This window comes from Oreochromis niloticus, linkage group LG12 (assembly GCF_001858045.2).
Source record: "Oreochromis niloticus isolate F11D_XX linkage group LG12, O_niloticus_UMD_NMBU, whole genome shotgun sequence".
In the NCBI taxonomy this organism is placed as follows: domain Eukaryota; kingdom Metazoa; phylum Chordata; class Actinopteri; order Cichliformes; family Cichlidae; genus Oreochromis; species Oreochromis niloticus.
This window is the reverse complement of record NC_031977.2, coordinates 10,158,770-10,171,088: the sequence shown is the minus strand read 5'-3', so window position 1 is coordinate 10,171,088 and position 12,319 is coordinate 10,158,770. Positions and strand designations below refer to the sequence as shown.

The 12,319-nt window shown below is 40.0% G+C and overlaps 1 protein-coding gene across 1 annotated transcript in view; it reads right to left on the bottom strand.

Moving 5' to 3' along the window:
• Nucleotides 1-12,319, bottom strand: part of cabin1 (calcineurin binding protein 1) — a 37,758-nt gene that overhangs the window by 16,905 nt on the left and 8,534 nt on the right. Inside the window, 9 exon segments of the mRNA XM_013271579.3 lie at nucleotides 3,659-3,772; nucleotides 5,560-5,954; nucleotides 6,870-7,049; nucleotides 7,773-7,838; nucleotides 10,182-10,393; nucleotides 10,490-10,650; nucleotides 10,782-10,871; nucleotides 11,578-11,748; nucleotides 11,977-12,238. Of these exon segments, the coding sequence (XP_013127033.2) occupies nucleotides 3,659-3,772; nucleotides 5,560-5,954; nucleotides 6,870-7,049; nucleotides 7,773-7,838; nucleotides 10,182-10,393; nucleotides 10,490-10,650; nucleotides 10,782-10,871; nucleotides 11,578-11,748; nucleotides 11,977-12,238 (1,651 nt within the window).

The window sequence follows — 12,319 nt, the reverse complement described above, 5'->3', positions numbered from 1 at the left end:
CACGGGACTTAGTCCATACAAAGTGTAAGTGTTGCTCCTGTAAAACCAAACTTTGCATTTTTACATCTATTCCCTGCATCTGAAAATCCAAACATTTTAAGAATTAGTTTAATTTAATTTATCCAGCGCCAGTAACACCAGTCGCCCCAAGGCTTTTTATATTGTAAGGTAAAGACTCAACAGTAATACAGGGAAAACCCCAATAATCAAACAACATTCTCTGAGCAAGCACTTGGCGACAGTGGGAAGGAAAAACTTCCTTTTAACAGGAAGGAACCTCCACTCCCTGAGCCTGGTTCTGCTGAGGAGAAGAGTAAGAGGGCCAGAGATGAATAATTAATAATTAAATGCAGAGTGGTGTATAAACACAGAGGTGAGGTGAGTTAGTGCATCATGGGAATCCCCCATCAGTCTAGGCATATTGCAGCATAACTAAGGGAGGATTCGGGGTCCCCTGATCCAGCTCTAACTGTAAGCTTTAAAAAAAGGGAAGCTTTAAGCCTCATCTTAGAAGTAGGGTGTTCATCTCCCGAATCCAAACTGGGAACTGAAGAGGGGCCTGAAAGCTCAACGCTCTGCCTCCCATTCTACTTTTAAATACCCTAGGAACCACAAGTAAACCTGCAGTCTTCTCTCAGACTGCAGGTTTAAAAACGGTAGAATAAATAAATAAATAAATACATAAATAAATAAATAAATAAAAGAATCTGTCTAGACAGACATTTATGCTTCTTATGTATGCTTCTTTCTGCAGATGGATGTGCTTTATTAATGTGTTTTGCTTCTTCTTTTCTTTCTATCACAATTACTTTAATGTCATAATCACATCTCACCTTATACTGGTTCACTTTTGCTGACAACCACACTGATAAATTATGCAGCATAACTTCATCTGGATCATTTCTTTACAGCAGTATGTAGGTTACTTTGTGCAGTTAATGTAACCCTGCCAATGCGAGAGGGAAAAGTAGGGCATCATGACCTACATTAGGGAACTTAGTATTCACCAACAGGCTCAATGAGGTGTGTACTCAGCTGAGAGTCAAGCCTCTTTGACATCAAGCGGCGCCACGCATCATGCCACATGTTTGATGTAATCACACTAGCACATTAGACGTGCTGCAGATGAAGCCGTGACTTGAACATACAGAGTATATTTAAGAAAAAGTCACACCGAGTCACTAGTTTGTCTCAAATGCAGCTGTTGACTGTCTGCTGAAAATTACTCACCTAAAGTTACAGTTTTCCTGAGGGGTTCAAATCCACTTCAAGCCAGCTAATCTGTGTGCCCTTAACTTAAAGACTAAGGGAAAACAGGCATTTCTCATTCATATTTAGAAAGGTTTAGATTGTCTTATGGCAGATACAGAGTGCTTGGTTCAAAGTGAACAGTAAAGCTCCAACAGTTGGTATGCTAGGGTGGCAGGTTTGCCTACAGAAGGGGCTCTGAAACAACCCAGTGGGAGCCAGAGAGCAGCAAAGCTTTCCTCCAGCTCAGACCTGGCCCTCATCGTTTTCACAGTCGGGTAACAGAAGCGTTCTGTAGCCAACATTTGACTCTACGGCCCACACAATCAATTATGTCCAAAATAAGGTTCACTGCTAAAACGTGCCTGACAACTGAATGATACAAGGTGCTGACATGACGTGACATTCTGCTTGTATTGTCTGGCATGTTAGTGAGAGTCTTTACGCTTTGACAAATCACACAAAGAGCAAATCAAAAAGTAACCTTTTTTTCTGCACATGCTGAGAAGGCATAATATGTGCTTCAAGTGAAAAGAGGTAAACAGACTGACATGCAGAACAGATGACAGATTCAGACAGTAATCTCCTCCTCTGGTACGCAACAGAGGTCTTGTAATTCTGAGAGGCAGATAATGCAGCGATGGCCCACTGTGTGACTCAGATTATAGAAGTGCTTGTCTTTAGTGATCCATATATAGGGCTGATTTTTGTGAATCCAATTGATTCGTGTGTGTAAACCTAACTATGGAAGGCCAATCATTCACAGCAAGCTGCACAGATCACCGAGTCCCAAATGATCTGAACACTTCATGTCAATAAATGTTCTTACGTTCTTATGCTGAGGCTAAACTTTATACAGATGAGACAACAACCACCTGGGTACGCATGCAAGTAATTTGGGATCTCTTATGTGACACGATTCTGCGCCTGCACATTGAAGATTTGACTTCAGTGTCAACGCAGTCACATGGCAACCTAAGCCTATCCCATATATTAATTTTGCTTTTGGAATAATTACTTAAGCATGTACTGAAAGAACCTTATAAAGTTACAGTGTTTAAAATCTCACTGCTAGACTTCAGTAGATTGCAGAATGCAGGCAGGCGAGTTCTGTTTTCTTGCTCATAATCCCAGCTACGGTGGCGGTTGTAAGACAAACAACAAATAAACAAAATGCTCACAAACCCTTTCTTTATCAGTTCATGGTCTAATGTAAAGGACTAATAAAATAAAAGAGTAAAATAGTCGACAAAGAAGTGTGTGACTTCTGCTACAGCTACTGTCCTTGTGAAATGGTCATCAGTGTGTGTTGGTCACGTGCTTGTTTGGCCTTTATTTGTACTGAAATGTGCTTAAAGAAGCTAGCTGTTTGCCATCACGTCACCCATCCGTTTCTAAAGATTTTCATGCCTGAACACAGAATACTATAAAATACATAATATACTAGAAGTTTGCTCTGCAAACCTGAAGCACAAACCTCTTTGACAATCCATACAATAAGCCATAATTGTCAGATAACAATCTAAAAGACACCAATACCACAAAAAAATTAGTGATTGATTAATCGTGTTGAGATGATATCCCAAACCTAAAGCCTTAGCAAAATCCAAATGCTTTAATTAATTAAAAAATAAAAGTAAACAGTAAAAACATACAGTGGATATCAAAGGGGAAAGTACCCATAGCGACAGAAACCATTTTTCTTTTTGTACCCGGCTGTAAAATATGCTTTTTAATGCTGTTTAGTTGGTGAGTGGGATCGACTCGTTTTTTGGAGCAAGTCTTACGTGGCCACAACAAGAACTGCAGTTTTTTGCACTTCTGTGTTTTCAGTTCCACAGGCTGCTGCTTGTTTTAATGGCATAATAATAACCCTCTTATAAAACATGCTCACATTCAGCAAAAGACAACAACTAAATGCCAAGCCTTCAAAATGGAGTAGTAGTGGTAGATATGGCCATTGTTTGTATATAATCTACGGCTACACACAGGTGCTACAGTCTGAAGAGCATCTTGCAGAAGTCTGTTTTGTAATTCTCTGATTAAAAACAGATTATAGCACTGAAGTTTTTAATTTTCATTTGTAAATACTGTAAAAGATAATTACTCTGTAAATTTTGTGTGTTGTTCAAAATTCTATATTATATTTATTAGATTATAATGTGGAATATTCACTAAATTAATTCCATCATAGTTATAACCCAACCCCATTATATATGCAATATTGGCCCTGATAGCCATGAGTCACGTGAAATATTTTAAGTTATGCTTGGTGGTTGGCAATAATTCGAGTGATGAAAAGGCTGTTCAAAAACACGTTAAACATGTGGTGGCTTAATGACATATTAAAGGAGGAAATGTTTGTGTGTGTGTGTGTGTGTGTGTGTGTGCGTGCTGAACTCTGGCTTACATTGAACAGGTTTGTCTTGTTTCTTTCACAGAAAAGTCCTTGTGCTGGCATGTGCTTCAGCTGTTGCCATGGGACACTGCTTCCTAGCAACACATCTCTGGCCCACTGTAGGTTCTGTGTGGGGAAAAAAAAGCAACAACATACATTTGAATGTACAACATTTATCTGTTTTTATGTATATCCTTTTATTCACCTTTTTATTTTCTCATAATTAAAAGTATAAAAACAGATTGATATATGAACACACAACGCATGAAAAACATTTGCAATGTAAACATCTTTTTATATTGAGATGACTCACAAATTAATGTATATACCAGTGTACTGTTGAAAACAAGATTGCAAACCAACACCACTTCATGCTACCTGTCACAATCCCACTGCCCATAGCATAAAATTAACAGGCTTCCCCTCTTTCCAGGTTTGAAATGTGAGAATAAAAATGACCAGCCAATGTCAATGGAAGAGAGGCTTTTAATACTCAGTGTGTCACGTTGTGAAGGTGTCTAAGCAACCTGTGGCAACAGCATCAAGTGACTGTCATCCACTCAGTGCTGGGGTGCATTTGCTTTCCTCCATGTTAAACCTCTAGGAAACCTTACCAACAGTTTCCTTGAGCCCAATACTAACTAGGTAAGCCTCAATCAAAAGTTATTGTACACTGAATTGACTCCAATGGAAATTTCCTTTAGTGAACTTGATTTCAGTGTTTGTTTAGACTACCGAGGTCAAATGAGGATATTATAAAACATAAAACACCTAACACTATACCACACCCAATTTACCTTTATTCAGTTTGGGGAAAGACTGTATTTATTTAAGAAAACAAAAACTAAAGTGGTAACAGAAGGTTGCCATCTCAAGTAAAGCTCATTGCAGTCTCCTTGTGCCAAACTGGCTGAGAGAGCACTGCGCACCACCCACACACACCTCTGCCCACAAAGCCTCATAGCCAACACAAGCTGTTTCAGCAGCTCATGTATCACTGCAGAGCTCACAGTCCCACAAGAAAACCAAAGAAATGGAAATCACAGCTCTGGTATAATTACTATAGAAATACGGCTAAATACATAAGGAATTGGAGAGTAACATCATTTTTTTAAATTTCATTTTAGCGTCAACTTTAATTACAGCTGTTTTGTCTGTGACATTTCTTCATGAGTCCCATGTTTTCCCACAGCCTTACTGGACAAAGCAGCTTCACTTTCAAACGTGGTATGTTTTATTGGCATTTCATGGTGTTGGCTTAAACCGCTGAAGTTGCATTCACTGATTTTCACGAGAACATGTTAAAACATGGTGTCTATTCAGGTGAAGGCAGCCATCCAAATGAAAAAAAACAAAACAACCCTATCAGTGATATGGAAGGCTTAGTAGAGCCTGGAAGACCATCAAAGATATAATGACAACTAAGGCAGAGTTCTCTTCTTGGAGAAGACGGCTGTTGCAAGACCAAGTCAGGCACATTGTTGAAGAGGTAGTAGAATAATACTGAACAGTCAAAAGGATGCTTTTATGAATGTAAATATCACAAGGTTAACCTCAAGTTGTAAATCACTGTTAAAGATCAAAAAATTAACAGCCAGATTAGACTGGAATAATATTATTTTGACAGATGAGACTAGATTGTAGGATCAGAATGAGCAGAAGAAAAGAATATCTCCCAAGGAGAAGGAACGGAAGGGCTCACGATTGAAATCACATGACAATATCTGTCAAAACTGTTGGAGAAAGTGATATAGAGAGGGAATGTGTGGCTGCCAGTGGGACCTGTATTTTGGTGCATAGTTAAAAAAGCAAAACCCACTCTACAAATACTTATGGAACTGAATGCACTGAACACACCATCAATGCAAGAACAGGCTTGTGGCTTGGCCATCAGTTAACAGGGCTGGACTGACCTGATGGGTCTTGCTGTTTGCATAGAAGAAGGCCAGGCGGTAGAGACTCTTGTAGTGCTGAGGGAAGCGCCCCAGACAGAGAAACAGAGCCCGGACACACATCTCCACCAGCATTCGTTTCTGATCAGGACGATCTGGAGGCAGGGCTTTGGGCACTTCTATCACCTCAGCGGGGGGCTCGGGCTTCTTCTTACCCTCGCTGGCCGGGGTCTGGGGAGTGGCCTGCTGAGAAGATGCTGGCTTTGGAGGGGTGGCTGGCACAGGCATCAGGTTAGAACAGGGGTCCGAAGAGACTTTGGGAGCTGAACCCTCAGACACCACCACCACCACTCCTTCGACTTCTTCCTGGATAACTTTCTCTTCTGTCTGAATGCCAGTGTGCTCACCACGTGAGGCTAAGAAACAGCACAAAATAAAAAACTTTAGAACCTGAATTCAGCACAAAAGTCTCAAAGATTTCAGTTCTGGGGCATTTGGTTAAGTTAATGTTGATAGAAACAAATGTGGTTTTAATGCTTGGGTTACACAATTCTTTGGGCAGGAAGCTAAACTTTGATTGTTTTAATAAATAAACTGGACAATAATTTGCATTTTTCTTTATTATGAGTCTCAAAACAACAAGCTTTCATTGTTTAAAGACATTCACAGTCCTGCAGTTTGTCAGCATTTGTTTACCTCTCAGCTGAGATTATGGAAATTCAACAAATGCAGCAGCTAAGTATCCATGTTGTAGTTTCTGACATGTTTATGAACTTGAAGGGGAAAATATCAAAATTCTTACTACCCAGAAACACCTACATAATCTAAAACCTTCACAAGCCAGAAAGAATTTCCCCCACTTGCAATGTCAAAAGCATATAATCAATAGGCTTTGACCTAAAAAGTCCCACCCCTTCACTTCCTGCTTTATCTGAGGTGAAATGAGTGAGGTGGAAGAGCAGAGCATTTTGGGAACTCTACAATGTTCAGGGGTATAAATGTTGCATCCTTTGGATTCTGGCTGAATTTTATAGCAAATTCAACTCTTTCTCACTGAAATCAGCCCACAGGCTGTTGGCTCTAACTGAGAGAAGGGAAGATGTCATTTTTAAGTGATGTTAGGATCTATTTAAACAATGGCAGTAGAAAACAATAACTTTCAAATAAAATTTCTTTCATGTCAAACACTAAGTTTGTGTTTTTGATCCCTCATTTGGGAACCTTAACTACACGAACATTTAATTGAATAAAAATCTTCAAAATGCTACTTTACAGAGGAACGTGCCAACATGTGCCTGAAGCCATAAAAGGTTCATTTAATCTCTGATTACCTGTGTCCTCAGATGCTGGCTGGCCATCCTTTACCGGGGTTGTACTCTCTGATGAAGATGAGCTCGCTTTCCCAGAGGCGATTTTGTGGCTGCTGTCTTGTGAGCTAGCAGGGTCTGTGAAGGCATCCTGAGTGGAGTTGGAGTCAGAAAGCAAGACAACCTCACTGTCCTGACTGCGTTCTGGCGAAACAAACAAAGAGAGGGGAGGAAAGAAAAAAAGAAAAGAAAGAAAACAAGGGTTATGCTGCCAGTTGCATGGCCGCAGACAGATAACTACAGTATTTGGGATAAAAATGGAGAATTATACATATTTGTGAGTTTTTGTGTACAAAAAGGTAATTCTGGTGAAGTGATCTTTCATAAAGATCAAGTGAAAATACTGTACAGTGTAAACTTTCATAATAATTTGTTATATGTAACAGCATGCTGTGGATGCCTTTTTGGAATTGGTGGTAATGTGACAAACATTTCCTGTTGTAATGTGGGGGAGGAGGGGGGGTATTGTACATATTTAGGAAAAAAAACAACTCATGAGCCAGAAATTCTTATTAGTGCATCGCACAAAGAGAGATGGTCTGTTTTTGTAAGTAAAACAGTTTTTTGTTTTGTTTTTAAATGCTACAATTCTTCCTAATTACATTCTGCAGGCTCAGGAAAAATCATCCTGGGCTGAGAACTGTAAATAAGAATCAAGAGGGCAACAAGCTTTAGCTATTTCAGAGAATAATGCACACAAAGGGCTTTTCAAAAGATTCAGTCATGAGTCAACAGCCAAGTTACTATGGTACTGTAAAATTTGTGTAAACTGACAGCTGTGCATTCAGCGCTTCCTACAAGAAAGCACTTCACTCTAGATTCAAAATATAGCCTCTTAAAAGGTTTGGTGGGTTTGAAGAGCAGTACCATTCAGGGAAGCCAGCCATATTGAAGACCTGGGCAGGCAGTAATCATGGTCAAACTCTGGTGAGGCTGTTGAAGATACGGGGAGCTGGTTTTAAAATATAATCAAGCAAATATTGCACCTCTTAATTTATAGAAAAGATTATTAAAAAAAAGAAAGAGAAAAATCAGTCATTTATGCTTCTAGACAACTGAATGCAAATTTAATGCCACTCCCCTTGAAAGTGTAGAACCTGATTCAGACACACATTTCTTTCTATAAGAAAATCTGCAGGTTAGAAATTAAGTCCAGAATCTGCAATATGAATCAAACCAAGAACAACTTTTCTCCCATTTTACTATTAGAATCTAAAAAATTAAATAAAATCATGGGAGTAGTTCAGGAAGTATTCTTCGATAAGTGTCGAAGAGTCGATAATGAACATAACGATTTCATAAATGCATGTCTGAATCTGGTCCTGCGGTTTTACCACGCTGATGCACTTTAAGCAGGACTCAAGACAGAGAAATTGGACACCTGCAAGCAGCAATGTGCATAGTGGGGCATTTTCTGGCTTCAGTCTCAGTTTTGAGTGCCAATAATAGGGCAGCCACATTCTTTCTGACTTGACATTTTCACACTAATTGGCCATAATTAGAAATTAGATCCAATTAGTGGTAAATAGCAAACATGACTCACGCAAGGTTTTGAAATCTCTCCCAGAAGTTTGACTTTCTGCAAAATTACCCCCCACACTGAGCCCACATAAAAATGTGACCATATGATACACCAGACAATTTAGTGGATTGTGATAAAAGGACGGACTTTGTCCAGTTGTGAAGGCATTCACCCCATTAGAACTACATGCATATAAATGGCAAAGCAGGTGGTAAAAGCAAGCAGGCAAAGAGGTAGCAGGCAGGTAGGTAGGTAGGTAGGTAGGAAGGAATCTGGAAAGGGTGACAAAACTGGCAACATGGGCAATATGGCTGCGTTATTTGCACATTCAAGCTCAATATGATACATGGGGTGGGTGGACAGATGTCACAGTTCTTGTCACATGGAAACAATGTCCAAGGCTCTTTGGTCCAAACAGCACTCGGCCTTTAGAGTTCAGGAAATTAAAATCAGCTCTGCAGCACAGTCATTGTGTAAGTATGCAACAACCACTGGAATTAAAAAAACAACAACCAAAAAACAGCCCATCTTGCATACTTAAAGTGTCTTCCCTTAATTTAAAAGAAAGGCAGTTAGGCTTACAATACACACCGCAAGAGCTAACATAACAGATGGTTAGTTCGCATGAGTCAGTAAGGTCTCTTATAATGTTAACTGTACACGTGGTAGTATATTTACATTGCTGAAAGCAATATTGTGCTATTAGCACATTACTACACAGAACTATCAAATTTATTCTTTTTAAGAATTCAAATTTTCTACTTTCATTTCCAGCTTCATGAGAAAAATCACATTTCACAAAAACAATTCTGTTTATCAGAGCTGACATGTCGAGCACATCGAACGTTCTGAACATGTGAAACTAGATTTTTATCTGCATAATAAAATCCAAACACCATCAAGTTTTGCTACCTGCAGACCAAACTAAAATGAAACCTTGTGTGTAAATACTGAACTTGAGAAGACTTCCATTTATTTTTTTAATACTAAATGCACAAAATTACAGAAAGCTAAACCTCAAATACATCATCCAACTGGATAAATCTAACCTTTCACCTCTGAGCTGTGTAAGGCATGCATAAATATTTAAAGGGCCTTAAATTCAAGAATCTACCAGTTAATTAAAAGTAAACTAACTGGTTATGCTTAGGAGCAGACTTTGGAAAAGTACTAGCCACAAGTCTTAATAAAAATCAAGATCACTGAGAATTTTCAGCTTTTCCTGGTGTGATAAACAGCAGCTCATATATGCAACCCCCAATATCAGCAACAGAACAAATGCTGGATGTTACAAGCCTGAGGAAGTTGCAACACAACAACAACAACAACAACTATTACATACTAGGAGGGGCAAAGTGATGGTTAGGAAAGAACATGGGGCCAGCAATAAAGAGCCACAAGTGAAGGATATGCCACCAATATACCTACAAACACACAAACACACACACACACACAGATATATATATATATATATATATATGCAAACCCACAGGCCTTAATGCTCTGTCATACTCAACCTTGAAATCAGTTTCTTTCCACACTGCTGTTGCAAATTAGTCAAATAATCAGTAGCCATATTGCCCATTTCACCACATCCCAATCACCCAGTGCACGGGAATCATTGTAACTGAAACCAAAGCCATTAAGCATGGTGATTAGCAATCGGAACACTCCCCAGTGGGCGTCCTGTCCCAGCGCAGAAAGAGCTCCAAAGAGCCCAACCCCTGAGACAGTGTCTAGGACTGGGACTGTACCATCAGCCTGCCGCTCCTCATGCCGCTGCTGCTGCCACTGTTGCCTTCGGAGTGTTTTGCGTTTGGCGTAATCGTGGTCAAACGGCGTGGCCACATAAGGAGGTGATGTCAGACCTGGGGTGGCAACTGATGGAATGGATGAGCTAAGGACATTCCCTATACAGACTGAGGGACAGTTAAAGTCTTCATCCATCATAGAGGGCGGTTTCTCCCTGAAATGAATCAAAAACAAGAATAAGTTCTTCTGCATGATTTTTTAAATTTGACTTTTATATCATACTTCTTGTGTTGTATTTTTTATAACTTACTTCTCATGGGCCCTTGGCATGCTTGGCATACTTTTCTCTTCTCCCCTCGCAAATGGTCCTGTAGCTGCTTCAACCAGTAAGTTAAACAAGAGCTCGTGTTCCAGATCTGGCTCATCAGCCTCCAGTAGTTTCAGGATGGTGGCACTCAAACGGAAATGCAGCTAGAAGAAGTTTAATATATGCAGAGAATGTCTTTAAAACGTGAATGTTTCCAGGCAGTAATCTTACATAACACTGCACTGATGTAACACAACTAGAAAATATTGGGAGCCACATGTCACAGATAGCATACCTCCAGGGCTTCCATGGCCAGGTCAGGAGGATTATGGTAATGGATTTTACGGGGATACCTGGCAGCTTCTTCGTGCAGGTAGTTTGCTGCCTATAAACACAGAAAAGGTGAGAGTCACCAACCTGACAATCATCTGCCAAATTAAATTAACTCCTAAACGCGTTAAAAAATGCCTGCTGAAATCACGGTTCATACAGTTCATGTGCTTCCAACAATCTAATCAGAACAACACAGTTATGACTAACTCCATTTAGTGTTCTGCCAAAGGGGAGAAAGAGACAAGAAAAAGAAAAGAAGGAAACATCTTGCGGGAGCGGAAGGGCAGCGATCTTTGCTTCTGTAGGTGGATTACGAAACAACACCAGAGAGAAGAGAAAAAAAAAGAATACATCGGCAATCAAAGGTTTATTACAATGACTGGAACAGTCCTTATGGTTTTTGTTTTATTACTTAACTAATATCTAATGAAACTGAAAGGAATACATTTAATGTTGTGTAGACAACAAGTTCCAGCCAAGCCACACCTCAATACCAATGTTTATTATTAAACACCAATTATTTAAAGAATTCCTAACACACAGCCTACGTAGGATCATTTAAACAATGTGTCTAGCCCTGTGATACTCAAACTGTGGGGTAAGCAACCCTGGTGGGGCAAAACCGGGGGAAAATATGATGGTAAGATTTTCTGATGGAACGTTGATGGATCGTATTGAACGTTAGCGATTTGTATTTTAACATTTTTTTGAAAATGGGAGAACCACTGGTCTAGCTCCTTGTCACCAAACCACTTCACCTTTTTATAAAGCTGCAGATATCCCGCAGGAGGCTGTCTACGTTTCTCTGCTATCTTCCCCAGCATGTAGTGAATCAGCCACTCTTCTTCATCACTGTCACCCTCACAACGGGAGGCGCCCTGAAAACACTGAAAGGCCGTCTCCAACATGGAGTCTCTCCTTTCTTCCATCTGAAACATCACAGACACACATACACACACACACACGTTGGCAACATCATGAATATTGTAGCTCAAGGGGCTAGATTAATTGACTCTATAAAGACTGCCAGTACGGAACAAGCAAGAAGTGGCCCAATGCGATCGGTGAGTTAATGTCTAAAAAAAAAAAAAAAGGTGAACGTTTAAAACAAAAATGACAGGAAACACAGGTGAGTTACATGTCAGAGCATGCCTCACCTGTTTAACCACCTCGGGGGGAAGCTCACTGCGCCACTGTTTGAGCTGCCGCGAAGCAAACGAATGCAGCGCATATGACATGGTACCATACTCTATCCACAATGACAGATTGGAGCTGTCGATCTCCAGGGCCCTCTTAAAGCAGTTAAGCACTGCCTGGGAGTGCTTCCATATGGGAACGTCGCTTTTCAGCTCGTTGGAGTTGAGCTTGTCTTGGATACGGCTGGCCCTCGCTAAAGCCATACCTGCCCAGGAGTCAAACCTAAAGCAACACAAGGAAAACCACTTCAGTATTCTCACTGCACTTAAAAGTACACTATGTTATATTTTATAAAAACAAACA